This window comes from Aquarana catesbeiana, linkage group LG04 (assembly GCF_042186555.1).
Source record: "Aquarana catesbeiana isolate 2022-GZ linkage group LG04, ASM4218655v1, whole genome shotgun sequence".
Lineage (NCBI taxonomy): Eukaryota > Metazoa > Chordata > Amphibia > Anura > Ranidae > Aquarana > Aquarana catesbeiana.
Window position 1 is genome coordinate 403,342,363 of NC_133327.1, and position 23,757 is coordinate 403,366,119.

The following is a 23,757-nucleotide window of genomic DNA, read 5'->3' on the forward strand; positions in this document are numbered from 1 at the left end:
CACACATATATATATATATAACATCTTCCGAAATTCGAATTTCATGTAGACTGAAATCAAATTTGAATAGAAAAGATTGGAATAGAATAGAAAATAATAGGACAGAATAGCATAGAAAAACAATAGAAGAGAATAAAATATAATATATATTATATTTTATTCTATTCTCTTCTATTGTTTTTCTAGTCTATTCTTTTCTATTATTTTCTATTCTAATCTTTTCTATTCAAATTCAAAATCATTATATACGAAATTCGAATTTCAGAAGCCATCTTCCGAAATTCGAATTTCGTATAGAATGAATTCAAATTCGAGTAGAAATGTTTAGAATAGAATAAAAAAGAATAGCATAGAAAAAAATATTTTTTATATATATATATATATATATATATATATATATATATATATATATATATATATATATATATATATATATATATATATATATATATATATATATATTATATTTTTTTCTATGCTATTTTTTTTTATTCTATTCTAAACTTTTGTACTCGAATTTGAATACATTCTATATGAAATTCGAATTTCGGAAGATGGCTTCTGAAATTCGAATTTCGTATAGAATGAATTTGAAAAGAATAGACTAGAAAAACAATAGAACAGAATAAAATATAATATATATATTATATTTTATTCTATTCTGTTCTATTGTTTTTCTAGTCTATTCTTTTCTACTCTTTTCTATTCAAATTCATTTTATACGAAATTTGAATTTCGGAAGATGGTTTTATATATAGAAATGAATTCGCATTCAAATAGAAAAGATTAGAATAAAATAGAAAACAATAGAAAATAATAGCATAGAAAAAAAAATACTATCTACTATAATATATATATATATATATATATATATATATATATATATATATATATATATATATATATACCATCTTCCAAAATTCTAATTTCATATAGAATGAATTTGAATTCAAATAGAAAAGATTAGAATAGAATAGAAAAACAATAGAACAGAAAAAAATTATATATATATATAGATATATATATAAAACCATCTTCCGAAACTTGAATTTCGTATAAAATTAATTTGAATTTGAATAGAAAACATTAGAATAGAGTAGAAAAGAATAGACTAGAAAAACAATAGAACAAAATAGAATAAAATATATGTATTATATTATATTCTGTTCTATTGTTTTTCTAGTCTATTCTTTTCTACTCTATTCTAATGTTTTCTATTCAAATTAATTTTATACGAAATTCAAGTTTCGGAAGATGGTTTTATATATATATCTATATATATATATAGATATATATAATTTTTTTCTGTTCTATTGTTTTTCTATTCTATTCTAATCTTTTCTATTTGAATTCAAATTCAAACTTCTATTATTTTCTATTCTAATTTTTTCTATTCAAATTCAAATTTATTCTATATGAAATTTGAATTTCAGAAGCCATCCTCCGAAATTCAAATTTCGCATAGAATGAATTCAAAGGGTCCCGAAATGACATTGCTGCAGATGGACACAGTTGACCGAATTTGGGGCCCCGTATTTCAGGGCCACTTGGTGCTAGGAACCCCAAATTTGGTGTGCAAGCCCAGTGGAACTAGCACTACAACATATCCAAAGCTGGGGTTCCAAGTGGCCCCGAGATACGGGGGCCCAAAGTCAGTTCGGAAATTGTCAAGCACTTTTCTGCAGCAGAGAATGACATTTTCCGAACCGATTTTGTGGCCCCGTATCTCAGGACCACTTGGTGATAGGATGTTGTAGTGCTAGTCCCACTGGGTTTGCACACCAAATTTGTGGTTCCTAGCACAAAGTGGCCCCAAGATACAGGGCCCCAGAGTTGGTTCGAAAAATGTCATTGCTGCAGAAAAGTGCTTGACTCGAGTATAAACCGAGGGGGGCATTTTCAGCACAAAAAAAAGTGCTGAAAAACTCAGCTTATACTGAGTATATACGGTATTTTCTATTCTACACAAGGGTGACTCCGCCCCCTTGTGACGTCACAGTCCCAGCATGTGCAGGGACACTGGCGTCATAAGGGGGCGTGACCCCAGAATCCCTGTGCATGCTGGGACTGTGACGTCACAAGGGGGCGGGGTCACCGCCTATATAAATGGCTCCGCAGCTCGGACACACCATTCCAGCAGGAGAGAGCATCGTGTCAACATCAGAAGAGAAGAAGAGAAGAAGGGACCAGACAGCGCAGCAGACCTGGTCCCCCGCTAGCAATAGAGCTGGAAGAAGATAGCGGGGGAGTCCGGCAGAAGATACGGGAGAAGAACTGGACAGCGGCAGCAGACCGGGCCCCCGTTAGCAAGAGAGCTGGAAGAAGATAGTGGAGGGGCCCGGGAGAAGAGGTCAGAAGAAGACCCCCAAAGTCGGAAGAGACCCTCCCCGAGCTGCCTAATAAATTTCTTTTAAAACCTGTGTGGTGTATTTCTTTTATTAACACTTTTTTTCCTAGGTGCATGGGTAGGGGTACCCCATACGCATTCACATAGGGTGGGGGGCCAGGATCTGGGGGCCCCCTTATTAAAGGGGGCTCCCGGATTCCGATAAGCCCCCCCGCCCGCAGACCCCGACAACCAACGGCCAGGGTTGTCGGGAAGAGGCCCTTGTCCTCATCAACATGGGGCAAGGTGCTTTGGGGTGGGGGGGTCTGCAGGGCACCCCCCCCTCCCCCCAAGGCGCCAACCCCCCCCCATGTTGAGGGCATGCAGCCTGGATCGGTTCAGGAGGGAGGCGCTCGCTCGTCCCCACCCCCTTTCCTGACCGGCCGGGTTGTGTGCTCGGATAAGGGTCTGGTATGGAATTTGAGGGGACCCCCACGTCGATTTTTCAGCGTAGGGGGTTCCCCTTACAATCCATACCAGACCTAAGGGCCTGGTATGCCCCTGGGGGGGAACCCACGCCTTTTTTTCATTTAAAATTTGGCGTGGCATTCCCCCTCAGGATTCATACCAGACACCTGTCAGCACTGCCTGTCGCTCATCGCGAAAGGAAAAAAAAGTTTTCCTTTCCCGATGAGTGAGCCATCTCGGCGCTGGCTCCCGCGGCGGGGCTCGTAGGTGTCAAATCGCGCCGAGAAAAGCGCCGAGATTGATAGAAAACATTAGAATAGTGTAGAAAAGAATAGACTAGAAAAACAATAGAACAGAATAGAATAAAATATATATATATTCTATTCTATTCTGTTCTATTGTTTTTCTAGTCTATTCTTTTCTATTATTTTCTATTCTAATCTTTTCAAATTTGAATTCATTCTATACGAAATTCGAGTTTCAGAAGCCATCTTTCGAAATTCGAATTTCGCATAGAATAAATTCAAATTTGTATAGAAAAGTTTAGAATAGAATAGAAAAGAATAGCATAGAAAAACAATTGAACAGAATAGAAAAAAATGTATATATATATAATATTAATTATATTAACTATTTTATTTATATATATATATATATATATATATATATATGTGTATAATCTTCCAAAATTCGAATTTCATATAGACTGAAATCAAATTTGAATAGAAAAGATTAGAATAGAATAGAAAATGATAGAAAAGAATAGCATAGAAAAACAATAGAACAGAATAGAAAAAAATATTATATATATATATATATATATATATATATATATATATGTATATATATATATTATATTTTATTCTGTTCTATTCTTTTTCTAGTCTATTATTTTCTATTCTAATCTTTTCTATTCAAATTCTTTCTATTCAAATTCATTCTATACGAAATTCGAACTTCAGAAGCCATGTTACGAAATTCGAATTTCGTATAGAATGAATTTGAATAGAAAAGACTTATAGAATAGAAAATAGAAAAGAAAAACATAGAAAAACAATAGAACAGAATAACAATAAAAATTATATATATATATATATATATATATATATATATATATATATATATACCGTATTAATCAGCGTATAACACACACCCCAAGTTTAGGAGGGAATTTGAAGGAAAAAAACTTTTAGGAGGGAAGTTTAAGGAAAAAAACTTACATTTAAATGCCCATCAATGCAGCCTTATTAGTGTCCATCTGCAGCTTTGTCAGTGTCAGTGTAGCCTTGTCAGTGTCCAGCTGTAGCCTTGTCCATCATTGCAGCCTTGTCAGTGTCCATCATTGCAGCCTTGTCAGTGTCCATCATTGCAGCCTTGTCAGTACACTGAACTCCTGTTTAAAAATGGCGCGGCGGCACTCGGCCGCTTTGGGCCATTCTCAGCGGCTTTCGGCTGCTCACGCGGGACTGCGAGAGCCGCCGAGAACGGCCGAAAGCGGCTGGGAGGCTCACAATCGGCGGGGGGTCGGCGTATAACACACACCCACAATTTTCCCCTGATTTTAAGGGGAAAAAAGTGTGTTATACGCCGATAAATATGGTATATATATATATATATATATATATATATATATATATTCTATTGCTTTATTATTTTATATTCTATTCTGTTGTATTTTTTAGAAGATTGTTTTCTATTTTTTTTTAATTCGATTCTAATTTGTTTTCAAATTCAAATCAAATTTGTTTTCAAATTTGTTCGTTTTTTTCGGATTCGTTTAAATTCATTAATTTTGTAATTCAGAAATTCATGTATACGAATTTCCGAATAATGAAAAATTCATCTGAATTTTGATTTGGAACGAAACGAAATGCACATGTCTACTATAGACACCCCCCAGGTACGAAATTTAAAGGAATATTTCACTTTTATTGTTTCACTTTAAGCATTATTAAAATCACTGCTCCCGAAAAAACGGTAGTTTTTAAAACTTTTTTTTGCATTGATACATGTCCCCTGGGGCAGCACCCAGGTCCCCAAACACTTTTTATGACAATAACTTGCATATTAAAATTAGCACTTTTGATTTTTCATGTTCGTGTCCCATAGACTTTAACGGTGTTCGCGTGTTCGAACAAATTTTTTGCCTGTTCGCATATTCTGGATGCGAACCGAACAGGGGGGTGTTCGGCCCATCCCTAGTGGAGACTGATAAATGCTCCGCAGTATCATCTTAGAAATGCTGTACACTTGGGGAGTGGGGTTCTCTAACAGAAATGTGTCCGAAGTTCCCTAGTGTTAAGTGTAAGAAGTATGGCCACGGATTACAAGGAGTTAATTGTGCAAGTTGCTGCTCACATCTAAATTCTGGAGACCTGCCTTAATGTTGATTTCATATGACAGCAGCTCCTGCTGGTGATTCAGGCATTAGCACATGCAGTTCCACAGAGTCCCAGCTATGACACCTTAAGCCCTGCCCACAGCTTGACCTAAAGCTGGATCAATTTACTGAAGAAAGCTAGGCTGGAGAAAGGATCCTTCTGCTGAACAGTATGGCAAAGGAGCTGCATAGAAACTACCATTTGAACATCTTGGAAGGATGCCTTGCCAAAAGCTCAAGGTATTTTTGACTGCTTCCAAAAGAACAAAAAGGCTTACTTGTTCAGTACAACTGAAGAAAGACTGTCACTGCTCTTCTAAGGCCATGTATTTGTCTGGTTTCTTCGCAACTTCCAGCATTTAATCAAACTATGCCTACATCTACTTCAGAATATCTGTCCCCCATTTTTGAGCTATTTTTGGGTATCCTGCACCCCCAAACCATATCTCCTATTGTGAGCTCAGCAACGAAAGGTAAAAAGACTAAAATGACTAGCACCAAACCTATATTTCACCCCGTAATACACCAAGGACCAGACCCTGAAAACTGAGGTGCTAGCCTACAGTGACTGGCAGTCTATAAATAGTGATGATAATTGCTCATTCTCATTCTGCAGAATGTTTGGAGGAATTTGACAAGTCCTGTCCATAGGATGATTGTGAAAGGCATGTTTTGATGTAAACCATATAGACTAACATCATCTTTGTCAGGAATACCAACAACCAATAGGCTGGAGCTATTAACAATTTTGTTATACAATATAAAATGGCAAGTCATTGAACATGAAGGAGGAAAGAAATTATTGATAGTATTGCAATGCCCTTTTTATATTCCAGGTCCAGCTATGTATACTATTTATGATGTAATAGAACATTATGAGTAACAGAAAACACATAAAATATAAAGAAAGAAAGCAGTGTACCTCTTGTATCTGGTTTCCCTCAGCTTCATTTACATACAAAGGAGTTTTTGGAGGGCGTGGTGGTGGAGTTTGAAAGTTATTTTCATAACGTCTTGCCATATAATACTCCTCTTCGTTGATTTCTTCAGTATTGGTTCTTGTTGGCACAGAGAACACTTTTCCTTTAAAATTACCAAGCACTTGAAAAGTAAGGTTCAGTCGGAACACAGGAAGTTCCCAAACTTCTTCAGGATGGTCATATAAACTAACAAGCAGGTAAGAGTCTGTAATTTGCTCTTCCAATTTTAATAAGGCAGTGCTAGCCAAAATATCCTGTCCAATTGTAAAGAGATCCCTCACTGACACCTTGACATTCAAAGGAAATGTAAAGTGCTTACAAAGTTCAGATAAATAATACTGTTTGTCATCTTGCACAACTTCTATAAACCCACCTTCTACATACAATGGTAGTTTAACAGTTTCATGGTTTTTGTCTTTAATCCTTGTACATTCAAGGGCATCTACAAAAGTCTGTTTGCCTTCATGTGTTATTTCACAGGATTGAGTTTTTTTTACCTGAAACGTGTCCCCAACACATATTGAGGAGAATTCATTGTGTAGTGAATTAAACGTCTTTGTTGCCACTACCTGAAGTTCAGATGTTTCCCTCTTGACAATCGTCAAGTCATAGACAGTTTGAAAAAAGCGGGGTCTCCTTTTAAATTTCCCTTTGTAGTTCGCTGGAATGAGAAAATGTCTGCTCTGAGTGTCACTTCTTAACTCAGAAGCAATAACCCGATCTGCTTGATACTTCCCGTGGACAATGATTTTTTTACCACCTTGCAAAAATGAATATGATTTGCAATGTTTGATTGGACCTTCTACAATTTCTGCAATAAATGGAAATTCATTGGTAGTTTTATCAAAGACATCCTGAGTAGCTAGCATCTCGGTAAATAATTTAATATTAAAGTGCTCCGTAATATCCAGTACTTCCACATCAAGATCTGAAAGAAGGTTAATAGCACCACCAACTGCAATAAGAAAAAAAAAAGCTTATACATTTCCTTCTTTCAGAAAATAAAAATTCTTGCATCATTTAAATCTACTGTGTACAAATGATGAAAATAACAGTAGGAATGCTCAAATATTAACCACTTAAAGTTGAACTAAAGTCCCACTGTAAAAAACTGTGAGCAGGCAGGCTTTTATTGCAGTGTCTCCTCTGCAATAAAATGCCCCTACCTGCCTGCTTGCCATCTCCTCCAGCACTGTAAACTCTGCTGCCCATGCACAGTTCAGCTTAAAGTCACGGGTTGGTCTCGTGTGGGATGACAGACTTTACCTCTGCTGAAAAGGCTTTAATATTTATAAGAGCATTCTGTAATGTAATGCCAAATCTTCACAGCAAATACAAGTTGAAATGTAACAATACATTTTGCTCCAGTATGAATACAAAAATATAATAAACAAAATTAAACTTAGCGCTGCTTCTATAGCAAGCATATGTGTTGAATACACATATATAAAAATACAAAGTGCTTGTGCAATTTCTAGTTCATTAAAGTGCCATAATAAGTTTATCCATGCAGACAAAGTGCCAAATGTAGTGATTTCTTGCTAGTGAAGATTCAGGTGCCACTCCGTGCTCCCCTCCCCACTAACCAGCAATATGATTCAAAGCCACATAGGGGATGAATCTGCCTCCTTCCTTCTCCCCTATTATTAGGTTCCCATCATAGTGTATATGGCATACAATGAAGAGAGAGATAATATAGCGTAATACTGTTTGGGTTATTGAAAATGTTAAAAACAGATGCACTTACAGTGGTAAAAGCATTCAGGTATGTGTAAAATAAATATCCGCTGCTATGGCGTTGCCTTCCAGCCGTCATATAAGCTCTCTATCTCATCCCTGCTTGACCCGTTTCGACCCCTCCCACTAGGCATCTTCAGAAGCCTGTGAGATGAGAGGGAGCTGTGCGAATTTTGCTGCACCTGTTGTTGGATGTAATCGTGCCATTACAGTGGAAGCCTGGGAATCTGCAAAGTGTCCTTAATTAGGGGGTCTAAATTTGTGCACTAAGCTAAACAGCTCAGTCCACATATTGTCAATCAGCTGGCTGGGTCGGGCAGCAGTACAGTCTAATCACTACATGCTGCCCATTGTTTTCAATCTCTTCTCCCTACAGGACGCAACAACATAGTGCGTTGAAAAACATAATGTGTAGAATTCTCTGCTGTAGCCAGCACAGTCTGGAATCAACCCAATGGTCATATGTTTGGTCTGTCGAGATGAATGGAAATAAATGATCAATGCTCTTATAGTCTTAAGAACATTTTTCAATCAAATTGTATTTATTGATTTTCCACAAATAACAATTGTTGCTACCAATAGCGAGATAAACATCCCTTTTAAACTTGGTGGCTGAGTTTGTAGACTCACAACAACTTAGCTTCTTTAAAGGTTTAAGTGGGAGGGTGGGGTCTGCCTAACTTGCTTTCAGAAGTACTGAGAGACAGAGAAGGGAGAAGCAGCAAGGAGTAGGAAAGGACAGCAGTCATTTTCTGAAAATGCAGGTGCGATGTGTCCAGAGAGAGCCAAGCTGCTGATTGTCTGTGATTGGGTGTGTGTCTATCTCATGCTGGGGAAGCGCTGGTATCTCTTTTATCTGCACTCTTGATAGTCAGAACTGTGAACATTGACAAGGTCATCCAGCACCAAGAGCAAACATCTCAAATTGCCCCCTACCCCCCCCCCCCCTGATGATTTAAAAGTTGCTATTTTCTTTTTGTTTAAAATTACCTAAATAATAAAATACAACAAAAATATGCAACAAGTTGTGAGGGTAGATTCACACCAGGTGCAGTAGGGGTGCATTGGGCAGCTATTTCAGCACAGTCCCATCGCAAGACAAGGCAAAATGCCTTGTTTCCTACCTGGCCAGTTTACACCACAGCATTGTTGTTGCAGGTGGTGTGCACTGAAAAAAGTACTACATGCACTACTTTTTATAGACAATAGTGAGAGGCAATCTACTGCTTTGCACTGTGCTGTGGCCAATAGAACCTAATGAATTGTCTGTGTCAAACATTTCAATAAAGTTTGTTTAACGAAAAAAAGAAAACAGCGTAATACACCACATTCTACATTCATGTGAATGGTTTTGTTTACCTTCAAACCCATTCATACATGATGATGATGATGATGAACATGTCTGAAGGTATTTAAACCATACCCTGGATCTCCAGAGGCTGCTGTCAGATCAGGGCAGTACTAGGAACAGGCTTATTAGTGCAGTTGCGCTGGCAGAATTGGAACTTTGTAGGGTTTGCTTACCCACTCCCTACCAGCAATTTCTGCTGCAAGGGAGGCAGCAGTCTGGGGTGGAGGTGGCCTAGGGGTGTAAGATGACAGAAAAAAGATGTAGGAAGGGGGCAGGTAAGCAAACCCAGCACAGGCCTGATCTAAAAGTGCTTGTAGTGCCCTGCCAAAAGTTAGACTAAATATAGTTTTTAATTTGATAAAGTTTTTGGCTTTACTGTTCTCTGGAGAAATGATCTGGGTTTTTTTTTGGTATGGTCAGAGTTTCCCTAAGGTCAGTGGTTGATTGTTCCTGTCTGTTTTTGGAGGCAGTTTCCAGAACATAGAGTAGGAGGATCATCCACTGATTTATGAATATTTAGCTAAAGTGATCTGCTGGAGGGTGTTGATTTAGGGGTTTTGGTCTGGAGAAGGATATTTTTGTCTCCCTCACTGAAGAGTGTCATGAGGAAGCTGGGTGGCAGACAGCTCCTGGGATATTGTGAGTAAGACCTGAGTTTGGGACTTTCATGTGTGCCCATTGCTATAGGATTTGTGCTAAGAAGTTTGTCTGCCTCTTAATTACTGATATTGTTTAGAGAATCCTTAACCCCTGAAGTCCTCTCCTGTTCTAATTTCTGCAAAAATAATTCAGAGAAAGGCTTTTCCTACACTGAGCCGGTGTTGTCTGTGTGCATGGAATGGTCTGTGGTGCATGTGGCTGGCAGCCTCTCTACCAGCAAAGGTTAATCTACACTTGTGGCCCTAAAGCAGACTATTTTATCTCCAGTGTTCAAGGGCCTTATTGCAGCTTTATAGAGTAGTAAGCTGATTTAACCAACTTCACCTATACACCATCAGCAAGGTGGACACCATTTTAGCTAAAACATTAAGGGGACAAGTGTTGAAAAAAACCTTTAAGAACAGATACAGTTAGGGAAAATCACAGCTAGGTCTCTGGCCTAAAGTCTCCCAAACCATCATATACTTCTCTGCACTTTCAGGAACCCACATTATACCCATGGATTACTAAGGTAAATATTTGTTTATTATGAGCTCCATTGGGCCCCAACATGGCCTGTGGACATTAGTTAGTTGTAGTTAACATCTGCTTTACCATTTACATGGCAATCAGTTCCTAAGATACATTATATGTGACTGCTGTATGTATTTACCACTATTACTGTTCATGTATGTCAACATTGGGTTATCTAGTCACCTGTTCTCTCCCAGAGTGTCAGCCAATAATACAAAAATATTTTATTTAAGATGGCGTGTTCTGGTTACAATTCGGGGTTTCACCACCAGCAAAAGGTAAAAGGACCCTGCAATCAAATCTAGCCACTCTTAAGAGGGTGTGCTACACAGTATAAAATTAACATTGCATGTAATGTGCATGTATTGGGTATATGCAAATAAAGTGTGTGAATGCAAATAAGATATAGTTGAATATAAACCTTTGTTTAGTCTGTGTAAATGACATCGACTTAAGGAGGAACTCTTAAATCAGATTGTTCTTCCAAATAGTACTTCACACTTATTCATCCATAAAACAAAATTATCCTAAATACAATGTTCAAACTCTTATCCACCTATTATTTGGACTTGTCTGCATTTTATTAAATGTCTTTATCTATATTTTTGCCTTAGTAGAAGTGATATACTGTAGGAACCTGGATAAATTCTGTTGTCAATTGGAGATTCTAAATCATAGTTACGGAAATGGATATAGAATATGTCATGCTGTACAAGCAATTATGTTCATTTTAACAAACTGGATTGTGTAAGACTCCTTGGTTCTTAGATTAATTATTTGGAAAGACTAGATGCTTTATATAATCTAAAAAAATAAATGGTTACATTTACAATGTATTGTGATTGATTATTTTCATTATATGAAGAGGGGGGATCCTTTAAGGGATATGTAAACCCAAGTATAAAAATTACTATATTGCAGCTCACAGTCCTTAGATGTTGTGTCTGCACTATTTTTTTTTCCAAGTTAAGAACATTTTAGGCAAATACAGAAAGTACCTGTTGATCTGGCCAGAAATGCAATGTCCTTGTCACTTCCTGTGACCTGAACTAAGGTATATCCTTCCTCCCTGGGGATCTAATGTAAACTACCAATTGCCCTGCCCACCCATGTAACGAAGAGATACAGACATGTTTGTAGTCCATACCAGGAGAATAGCCTAGGGTGACAACCATGAGTCCCTTTATTAGATACAGTAGAGGAGGGACACAGCCACCCAAGAGGAGGAAGTGTGGTATTTTCAGGATTACTAGGGTGCAGTGCACACTTGGTTTATCTGTGTAATTGTTTGGTAGATTTCTCCTCACATCCCATCTGCTTGACAAGCATCAGCCAGAACAGTAAGTGAGGGAAAACCTTCCCACTTCCTATTTGATTGATGTCAGATAGAACAGGAAGTGAGTAGAATTCCCCCAATGGGGACATAGGTAGCAGTAAAAACAAATGTTCTAGTAGACTGGCGAATGTTTAGAACACTTATCAGGATTTTAGTCTTGTCTGTGTTCATATGAAGGAGATTTTACATGTTCAGATGATGGGCATCAGACAAAGCAGGAATGGAAGTGACATTTTAAAACTGGCAGATGTTTTAATCCTTCCCCACTCTATTTCAAACTAAACAAAAAAAAAACATTTGCTGGAGCTAGGCTTTAAGGCAAACCAAAGAGTCAGTTGTTGAGATACATTTCTACTGAACAAGTGTAAATGTCTTACCAAAAAAACTTTTCACTCTCACAGTCTTACAAACGTGTTTTAAAAAAACTTATATGGCATGAAGCACTTGGAGGGCTTCCAATGAACCTATTTCCTTTAGCACTTTTTTCAAGACCTTCAACGGTTATATTTTTGTTTTTGACATTTTTTTTAAACACAAGTTTGGTTAATGTAACACATTCTACATAATTAAATATTATTAAAAAAATTATGAAATCATTTCTTAATATAAAGTGGTTGTAAACCTTATTTTTTTCCTAAAATAAATAAGATGTTATGCTTGCCTTCACCTGTGCAATGGTTTGGCACAGAGAGGTCCCTTACCCCCTTTTCTGGGGTTCCTTGCCTCCACTCTCTGTGCATCCTCTTTTCCGAGTGCTCCCACCGCAAGATGGCTGCTGTGGGAGCACTCGTGTGGGCATGCTCCTGAAACGGGCTGTGTGTGTCCATAGACCCTGCCCCCAATCCCTCCTCACAGGATATGATTTACAGCAGCAGGAGCCTGCTGTCATCAGAGCCTCCTGTAAATACAGGAAGAGGGGAGAAGAGCTACTGCAGATGGCACAGTACTGGACTGAGAGAGGACTCAGGTAAGTGTTTAAAAGAGGTTGAGGAGAGCTGCTATTGAAAGTTTTTTTTTTTTACCTTAATGCGGAGAATGCATTAAGCTAAAAAAAAATTTTACCTTTAGAACCTTTTTAAAGTAAATGAGTAAAAGCCAAATTAGAATGTTCTAAATTTTGTTGTTACCAGCAAGGTATCCTGGTAAAAAACATTGCAATAGATTCACAAAATACTACTTAAAAAATACATTGGGGTTTACATACACTTTATGGTGGGAGTAAACTTCCATGCATTAATTTTACCTATAGGTAAGCCTATAATAAGGCTTACCTATAGGTACTGTAAATACCTGCTAAACGTGCACTGTTTAGGAGATATTTACTGTACATGCAGCCAGTAACGCCACCTGCGCATGAGCTCTGAAGGAACCGTATACCCGTGCTGTTCCTTTAGAGTCCTGTGTCATAAACGGAGGCTCCTGTGCGCATGCACTGGGGTGATGTCATCACAGCTTCGGCCACTCACACAGCTGGAGTCTGCGAACGCGGAAGGAAGATTGGGTGAATATGGAAGCGCCTTCAGCGGTGACATTGTGCTGCTGGAAGGCTTTGTTTTCAGGTAAGTTTCACATAATGTGCTAATATGCGATGCATGCTAGCACGTTATGACATTGCTTTTCAGGTTTAAAAAAAAACAAAAAAAAAACACCCAGCGGTTTACTACCGCTTTAACTGTCAGTGCAGACATTGACCTTTCATATCTATATCTTTAAGAGGTCATCAACTTTCTGAACCTTTAATTGCCAATCACTAGAGGGACTGCAAGCAGAAAATGGCATGTTAGATGATTTTACTAAAATGAGTATCATTTGTTAGTTACACTTGGTGGTCATAATTGCCTTGAATCAGAAGCATTTTGAAAATGAAATACACTATTTTACCAAAAGTATTGGGTTATCTGTCTTTACACGCACATGAACTTTAATGATATCCCAATCTTAGTCTATAGGGTTCAATATTGAGTTGGCCCACCCTTTGCAGCTATAACAGCTTCAACTCTTCTGGGAAGGCTGTCCACAAGATTTAGGAGTGTGTCTATGGGAATGTTTGATCATTCTTCCAGAAGTGCATTTGTGAGGTCAGGCACTGATGTTGGATGAGAAGGCCTGGCTTGCAGTCTGGCTTGCAGTCTCCACTCTAATTCATCCGAAAGGTGTTCTATTGGGTTGAGGTCAGGACCTTGCTTTGTGCACTGGTGGAACAGGAAGGGGCCATCCCCAAACTGCTCCCACAAAGTTGAAATTGTCCAAAAAATCTTGTTATGCTGAAGCCTTAAGAGTTCCCTTCACTGGAACTAAGGGGCCAAACCAAACCTCTCAAAGATAACCCCACACCATAATCCCCCTCTACCAAATAATTTGGACCAGTGCACAAAGCAAGGTCCATAAAGACATGGATGAGCAAGTTTGGAGTGGAGGAACTTGACTGGCCTGCACAGAGTGCTGACCTCTCATCCACATCAGTGCCTGACCTCACAAATGCGCTTATGGAAGAATGGTCAAACATTCTCATAGACACACTCCTAAACCTTGTGGACAGCCTTCCCAGAAGAGTTAACGCTGTTATACCTGCAAAGGGTGGGCCAGCTCAATATTGAACCCTACGGACTAAGACTGGAATGACATTAAAGTTCATGTGCGTGTAAAGGCAGGTGTCCCAATACTTTTGGTAATATAGTGTATGCATTGAATGCAACAAGACATTGTAAATGAATACACAGATGCAGGAATGAATGGATGTACAATACTGCTATGTGTGGCTTACCTTATGAACCTTACTCCCTGATTTTCTGTGTAACACTTTTGTTGGTCCTTTTCTAACTATTGCTTATCATTTTCTAGTTATATCTCCTTTGTAGAATTGAGTAGTATGTTGATTTATTTTTTTGTGCCCTTTTCATATTCCCAACTAATCCTTTCTTTATTTTTAAACTGTACTTACATTGCATTTGGGCCTGTATCTCATAAACTGGGCTCAGAAGCATCATTCTATTGATGAAAGCATGGTAAATTTGTTTGCTGTTTCCTATCTCCATAATATCTTGAAGGATGACAGTTCTTGCTCTGTTATTTTGAATTTTCCAGTCTAAAATCTCTTTGAGTGTGTATATCCTTTCGTCTTGGCACTCAAAGAACTCTCCAGTGCAGGAAAAAGGTAAAGAAAAAGAGTAAAGTGTTCCTTCCAGTAGAACTTTACACTTAGCTGACATGACTCCATTTACTTTATCTACAGAGTGGAACATGATATTTGTGCCTTTTTCTATGGCGAGGTCACCGACGTGTAGGACTGAACTGCTATACAAGCAAGGATGAGCAAATTGTGTGGGTCCAATATGTAGTGTCTGTACAATCTCTTCAACTGAGTGATAAGGGTCCTTGTCAGCAACAACTTTAAATATGCCTATTAAAAAAACATAAAACAGTTAAACTGCCCACACAGAGAAATTTAAATTCACCAAAACTGAATAGCTTGCAGTTTACTAGGACATAATATTACCTAATCAATACCAGATTGGCTAATTGAACCTGCAACATAATATGCATGTTTGTAGAAAAAACTTAACCTTATGCTGTCTGCTTTATATAACTGACAATCCAGGAAAATAAAGGTATCTGTGGTTATTTATAAAAAAACATTAATAAATCCATAATTCTGTACAGATATAAGTTTTTTCCATGTACACTAGTAGCCCAGTAAAATCAGTTTATTCACCTCTATTCTCAAGTTAGTCAAGGGCTTTCAGGTGTTGGTAGTTTAAGTGGCACTATGCTCAATTTACAAAGCTACAACACTTTTGCCACATTATCTGGGCCAGTTTGACCCACAAAAGTATACACAGTGGCAAGAAAAAGTATATTAACAGGTTTTATGCAGTAATTTGCCATAAAATGTGATCTTATCCCCATCTAGGTCACAATAAACTGTCAGGAAGTTTAAATGATTAATCAAGACAGCGATATTGATTATTTAATGAATCGATATACGACAGTGCCTCCAGCCTTCTGGCATGCTAATTAACATTAGATAAATTAATAGATATAACTACACTGGCTTGATTCCTTTCTGATTAACTTTGTGTAGAGATTTCTTTTAGCACAATACAATTATCACTGAAAGTATGGACTATGTAATAGTAAAATAAATAATAATTTATTCACCGTCAAGTCACTAACAATCACATATACAGCGGGTAAAGTAAGTATTGAACACGTCACTATTTTTCTAGGTTAATATATTTCTAAAGGTGCTATTGACATGAAAGTATCAACCCATGCAATCCATACATAAAAAGAAACCAAAACAAATAAGTTCAGAAATTAAAGTGGAGGGCCACCCTAAAAAAAAATTAAAAATTACAACACAATGTTCCTAAAATTCTGGAAAAAAAACATTTTTTAACTTACCAGAAATGGCTGTTGCTAGGCAGATCGTCCTAATCTGCCACTTCCTACACCGCGGTGATCTTCAGTTTTCTCCTCCTCACGTTGTCTTCTGGGGAATGGGGCGTGCTGCGTTCTGGGAACTGTGAGTCCCACAACACAGCACGCCCCATTCACAAAGCGCTGCGCGACTTGCGCATGAGCAGTAGGAAGCTGCGAGGCTCCACTGCCTGTTTCTCTTAGTTCGAATGGCGGCGCTGGGACCCGAGAGCTGAAGGACGGGTCGGCCTCGGGCGGCCGACATCATGGGCACCAGGGTCAGGTAAGTGTGCTTATTAAAAGTCAGCAGCTACAGTGTTTGTAGCTGCTGACTTTTAAACTTTTTTTTTTTTTTTCAGCTGGCCCACCACTTTAAGTTATGTGTAATACAATGGAATGACACAGAGAAAATGTATAGAACACGCTAACTGAAATTTATTTAATACTTTGTACTAAATCCTTTGTTGGTAATGACATCTTCAGGATGCTTCCTGTATAGAGAAACTAGCAGTGTTGCCAACCGCTTGTAGATTTACGAGCAGCCACTAAAATCAGGGCACTTTTTCTGGTGCCTGTAAATGCCCATAGGAGCCGAACAGTGCAAGTAAAAATGGCTGCGACAGGCTCAAGTGAGAACTGCATATGCTCAGCTCCGGAAATCCCTGAGACAATCTGATCCTGAGCCTGCACTGCCTGGCTCACCCCCACGCCCACTGATAATGTCATCCTGCAAGCCGCCGCCGCCTAAAATGCCAGGAGCCGAGCGGGCTGATGGAGGAGCCTCGGGCTCAGAGTGGACAGTGCAATGGAGCCGGAGGACTGGCGGTGGCACCAGCAGCACAACGAGAGATGGACAGCATGGACCCGGCCGGGCCAACCCCCTGGATGTACACATAAGGCCCTGACCAGTGCCACTGGCCAGCACTAAGCACACCCTGCCCTGGCTGTAGCTGCCTGGTGAGTAAGTGGCATGCAGCTGTGCATGCATACAAGCCAAATTTAACTGAATCCCACCATCAAGCCCCTGGCCTGCAACATCCATCCATTGCTTGACTGGCTGCCACAGAAGGCACAGGCAGCAGTTTCCAGACAAAAATTGCAGTGGTGAGATTGTACAAAATCATTATATACAATCTCTGTCTCTCTGCTATCTCCTGTATCATGTTCACAGCCTCTGACCACCTTCTGTATCCTGTACGCAGCCTTTACCATCTCCTTTATCCTGTCCGCAGCCTCTGACCGCCTCCTGTATCCTGTCCACAGCCTCTAACCATCTCCTGTATCCTATCTGCAGCCTCTAACCATCTTCTGTATCCTGTCTGCAGCCTCTAACCATCTTCTGTATCCTGTCTGCAGCCTCTGACTGCCTCCTGTATCCTGTCTGCAGCCTCTGACCACCTCCTGTATCCTGTCCGCAGCATCTAACCATCTCCTGTATCCTGTCCGCAGCCTCTAACCATCTCCTGTATCCTGTCCGCAGCCTCTAACCATCTTCTGTATCCTGTCTGCAGCCTCTGACTGCCTCCTGTACCCTTTCTGCAGCCTCTGACTGCCTCCTGTATCCTGTCTGCAGCCTCTGACTGCCTCCTGTATCATGTCTGCAATCGCTGACCATCTCATCTTTTATCATGTCTGCAGTCTCTGAGGGGGAGTCTGGAGAGGAATCAACAGTCAGAGCGCCGTCAGGATATGGATTATGGGAGGAGTCAGATGTGTGTGGACTGTGGAGAGGCGACTATGGGATAAAACAAGAGCCACCAACCTGGAGCCGTCTGACTGAGCCCTAAACGGTACACCTGAGAGGTGGTCAGTGACAGTGCCACCAGGCCAGTCTGAGGTCACCGATGTAAGGGGGGAGTGAATACAATAATGTAAGGGGGTACTGATATAAAGGTCCCCCCCTTATATCAGTAACCCCCCTTACCTTAGTGTATTCACTTTGCAGAAGATGGTCTCTGGTCACCAGAGCCCCCCCACATCAGAGTTCTCGGCATCCCCCTTTACGTCAGAGTGTGCAGGATTCCCCCTTACAGTGCAAGGGGGAACACTGCGACGGACCCTGATGTAAAGAGGAACTCTGATGCAAAGGGCAATGCTGCAGACCCTGATGTAAGTGGTAACTCTGACGTAAAGGGGAATGCACTGGACTCTGATGTATGTCCCTTTACTTCAGAGTTCACCCTTAGACCATGATCTGCAGCATTCCCCTTTATGTCAAAGTTCCCTTGCACTGTAAGGGGGGATCCTGCACAATCTGATATATGGGGAACTGTGCTGGCCTGGCTGGGTTATATTAATCTAAACTTTGTGTAAATGGAGAAATGTTTTTTTTTTTTTACTTTTGTTTAACTTAAACACATTGCCAATAGCACTAGCTACAGGTTTATAGTTTAAATGTTGATATTTGCACATTTTAGCACTGGAAACAGCAAATGTAGTTACTTTTTTTTTGCAGTGCCAGTAAAAAATATGGCTTTGTCAGTAAATTTCAGGAAATTGGTGCAGTTTGTAAATTTTGGCATCCTGTCAGTAAATTTCACTTCAGGGGGTTGGCAACACTGGAAACTAGTCACATGCATTGCTCAGGTGTGATTTTGTCTTATTCTTCTACACAGTCATCAAGTCTTGAAGGTTCTGTTGGCCTCTTCTATGAACTCTGATCTTTAGTTCTTTCCATAGACTTTCTATTGGATTCAATTCAGGTGATTGGCTGGGCCATTCTAGCAGCTTTATTTTCTTTCTTTAAAACCAATTTTGAGCTTCCTTGGCTCTGTGTTTGGGATCATTTTCTTCCTGAAATGTCCACCCCCATTTCATCTTCATCATCCTGGTAGACGGCAGCAGATTTTTATCAAGAATGTCTTGGTACATTTATCCATTCATCCTCCCTTCAATGATATGAAGTTTGTCAGTACTGCATGCTGAAACACAGCCCCATACCATGATGCTCCCACCTCCAAACTTCACTGTTGGTATGGTGTTTTTGGGGTAATAAACCTTTTGATCTCCAAACATAGTGTGTATTATGGTATCCAAAAAATATTTCACAGGCTTGTCTAAATGTTGTGCAGGAAACTTTAAACAAGCTTCAACATGCTTTTTCTTCAGCAATTGAGTCTTGCGTAGTGAGCGTATATACATGCCATGGTGTTTGAGTGCATTACTTATTGTTTTCTTTGAGACAATTGTACCTGCTAATTCCAGGTCTTTCTGAAGCTCTCCACAAGTGTTCCTTGGCTCTTGGACAACTCTTCTGATAATTCTTTTCACTCCTCTGTCAGAAATCTTGTGAGGAGCACCTGGTCATGGCCAGTTTATGGTGAAATTATATTCTTTCCACTTCTGGATTATGGCCCCAACAGTGTTCACTGGAACATTCAGAAGTTTAGAAATCCTTCTGTAACCAATGCCATCAGCATGTTTTGCAACAATAAGGTTGCAAAGGTCTTGAGAGAGCTCTTTGCTTTTACCCATCATGAGATGTTTCTTGTGTAACACCTTGGTAATGAGACACCTTTTTAAAGGCCATCAGTTGAGACTGAACCAGCTGATATTAATTTGCACTGACAATTACTGATAGATTTCAGCTGGTGTCTTAGCTTTCCATGCCTTTTTGCAACTCCCTTTCTTCATGTGTTCAATACCTTTTCCCTGTGTCATTCCATTTTATTACACATAACTTTCTGAACTTATTTGTTTTGTTTTTTTTGTATGTATGGATTGCATGGGTTGTTACAGACATGTGTTGGACATTTAATGTCAATAGCACCTTTAGAAATATATTTACCTAAAAAAAATGGTGACGTGTTCAATACTTATTTTACCCGCTATATATGTCTGATTTATTGCAAGACATAAACACAGAGTGTAATCCATCAGGATAGTGTCTCTGAAAAGTGATGACCCCCCCCCCCCCACTACCTCTCCGAACTTCCCTTTTTATTTACAAAATTCCCTTATTTAAATCTAAGGACTAGCCTAGAAGGTTAGTTGGGGTAGTTCAGGATATTTACCCACATCTGATTGGAAGGCACTTCTATTGATTAACCTAATGTTTCTTTAGGTGTTGGCTGTACCTGCCCACCAGATGTTTCTTTAGGTGTTGGCTGTACCTTCCCACCAGATGACGCTCTAAGACTAGGAAATCCTATTTTAGTACTTCTGAAGACAAAACAGTATTTTTTCAAATTGACCCTGAGACATTATGTTTTACCTGGGTTAAATCTAGATATATTCTCCTCATCACAGTGTGGATGGGGGTTCTTGGGGAGATAATATAACTTAATTTTTCTTAATTAAAATTCTTAATTTGTAATGTACCTTCATTTCAATCATGGGATATTTGCCAAAGATGCATGATTACTCGTATATCAATTTTATGTAGTAATTATTAATCACCAAACGACATTTGGATAATTATCACATCATAATTTTCCATCTCACTTCTGAATCATCCATATTACAAAATCAAACGTGATTTTTAATATATTACAATAATATATACTGTATATATATATATATATATATATATATATATATATATATTATAAATCTTATTCTTATCATGAGTGTCCTTTATCTAGTATGGTGTTGTGTACAGTGGGTATAAAGAATAATCAACCCCCTTTTTTGTTTTATCCAGCTGTATTTATTCAGTGCAACTTATAACATCCAAGTGAAAAATATAACACCAACATTTAAAAAAAAGTTAAATAAAAAACAGACTCACTGAGTTGGAAAAAGGATCACCCCCCTCCTAAAAATGACTTGTAAACACAATCAGGTGTAGCTAATCACCTTCTCAATGGCACACAAAGCCATTTCACTTTTAACCTGTGATCAGCTGTGCTCATTTTGATTAGCTCAGCATGAAAAGATCTTTCAGCATTTTAGTCCCTGGTAGTGCAACTGAAGCAAACAATCTTGGATGGCAAGGCATTGTCAAAAGATCTCTGGGATGAAGTTGTGGACAGAAGATGGATACAAAAAAAATTCAAAGGCTTTACCAATGCCTAGAAGCACAGTGAAGTCTATTATGAAGAAGTGAAAGATAATTGTTTCAACAACAGACACTCCCTGGATCGGGACATTGCTCCAAACTGGATGAAAGAGCCAGAAGGACACTGGTAAGAGAGGCTACCAAGAGGCCTACATCAACTCTGAAGCAGTTGCAGGAATTTATGAGAGAGTGGTCATTGTGTGCATGTTTCAACAATATCACAACTTTCCCCACAAATGTGGCTCGTATGGGAGGGTTGCAAGAAAAAAGTCACTCTTCAAGAAAGGCCACATGCAGTCACGGCTTAGCCAAAATGCACCTTGAAGATTCTGAGGTCACATGGAAAAAGGTGATATGGTCAGATGAGACTAAGATTGCATTATTTGGCCTCAACACCAAATGATATGTCTGGCGGAAATCCAATACAGCTCACCATCCAAATACCACCATTCCTACAGTAAAGCATGGAGGTGGTAATATCCTATTATGTGGGTGTGGCTCTGCAGCAGGGACTGGAGCACTTATCAGGATAGAAGAAAAAATGGATGGGGCAAAATACCATCAAAATCTTGAGGAAAATCTGCTGCCCTCTGCCAGAAAGTTGTCAATGGGAAGAAAGTTTACCTTCAAACATGACAATGACCCAAAGCACACAGCAAAAATGACCACACAGTGGTTGAAGGAGAAAAGGATGAATGTCCTTACATGGCCTAATCAGAGCCCAGAAAATCTATGGAATGACTTGAAGACTGCATTCCACAAACAGTCACCATCGAATTTAACTGAATTGGAGCAGTTCTGCAAAGAAGAGTGGACAAATATTGCAAAGTCTAGATGTGCAAAGTTAGTAGAGACATATCCCAACGGACTAAAGGCTGTAATTAAAGCAAAAGGTGGTACAACACAATACTGACATAAGGGGGTGATCCTTTTTCCAATCCTTTTTCTGACAAGTTGGTGCTATATCTTTCACTTGGATGTTATAAGTTGCACTGAGTAAATACAGCTGGATAAAACAAAAACTGTATCTGTCTTCATTTCAGTCTGCAAAGCAACAAAATGTGATTATTTTAAAGGGGGTGGTTCTTTTCTATACCCACTGTAGTATACACATAAGAAAAAATGAAAAGCACTTAAACAATTATATAACTAGTTTATAATTATTATTTTCTTGATTCCAATGATACCCAGTAGAACTGTTTTGCTTTATTATAAAATTGTTCATAGTTGGAATAGTGAAACAAAATCACTTCACCCTGAATTGACCTCTCTTCAGAATATTCCTTTTATCCTGCAGAGAAATTCACAGAAAGTAAAATTTTTGTTAATTATTCATTGTGTACAACTCAGTTTCTCAGTTCTCAGTGTTTGGACAATGCATGGAGCTGACACTATGCAAAAAGTATGGTTTCTGGCAGCTGGATAAACAGACTGTGTATTTCCAGGGATACACTGGTTGGTGTCTGCTTCAATATCCCATCTAGAAATTGGGGCCAATTTACGAAAGCCGGCACAAGGCACATTTTTATATTTATGAAACTGTGCGCCTGGAACAGAGCGCAAATCCCCCATTTACCATAGCTATCTCGGCACATGGGAGAATGCAATCTGTGTGCCACTAGGGACACGGCATCTTCAATTCAATATTAACAGAAGATGGAGGTGCCAATATTATGGGGTGATGTGGGGTGATGTGAGGAAGTTTAGTAACAACTGCCCAAGTACAGTAACAAATATGTCCAAAATAGACAGAGAAAGTAACTTTTTCAGAGAAAGCCTGCAAGTACGTTTAGAACTGCGCAAGATCAATGTAAGCAGTGCGCATGCGCAAGTGGCTCTTGTGCTTATTGAAATGCATTTGTTCACTGCGCGGCCAAAATCTTAGCAAATGTAAGCAACATACATGCAATTGCGTGGGTTGAACTGGCGTACCTCTAAACTTGTCAATTTTTTTTTTTTTTTTTTTTACGCTGGTTCACCTTTAATGTATTTTTTTAAGGAGATTTGCACACAGGTCACGTTAGCATGTTACGTTGACAACATGTGACATGCACCTTGTTAAAATTATGTAAAAAGATTCTCGCTCCTCTAGCTCCTCCATAAAGGGCATTTAACCTTCCACCTCTAATGCATATGATTTCCTTGGGCTAGCTTTTGCTTTTAAAGGGGAACTCCACACTCCATTCTCCAATGTTCTTGTCTCCCCCTCTGACCCCTTGGATTTCCATGGGCTAACTTTTGCTTTTAAAGGGGAACTCCACACTTCATTCTCCAATGCTCTTGTCTCCCCCCTCTAACCCCTTGGATTTTCATGGGCTAGCTTTTGCTTTTAAAGGGGAACTCCACACTCCACTCCATTCGCAAATGGCTGTGAGCTGCCTTCACCAGTCCAAACCACATCCTTTTTCAAAGCATACAACAGGGCCAGCTAGGAAAGGGCGAGAAGAGCGATCGCCCAGCCCCCTCCTGAACCATACAAGGCCACATGCACTCAACATAGCTGGCTGCCTTTGGGGCATGTTGGGCTCAGCCTAATACCAACCACAAAGCACCTTGTACCCACTTGTTTAAAGCCCCCTGTCTGCAGC

At 39.2% G+C, this 23,757-nt stretch overlaps 1 protein-coding gene across 1 annotated transcript in view; it reads right to left on the minus strand.

Annotated features, from left to right (window-relative positions):
* THEMIS (thymocyte selection associated) overlaps positions 1–23,757 on the minus strand; it is a 140,624-nt gene that overhangs the window by 61,623 nt on the left and 55,244 nt on the right. The window contains exons 3-4 of the mRNA XM_073627227.1: positions 14,693–15,151; positions 6,097–7,109 (exon numbers count right to left, since the gene is read on the minus strand). Of these exons, the coding sequence (XP_073483328.1) occupies positions 6,097–7,109; positions 14,693–15,151 (1,472 nt within the window). The remainder of the gene's footprint in view (positions 1–6,096; positions 7,110–14,692; positions 15,152–23,757) is intronic.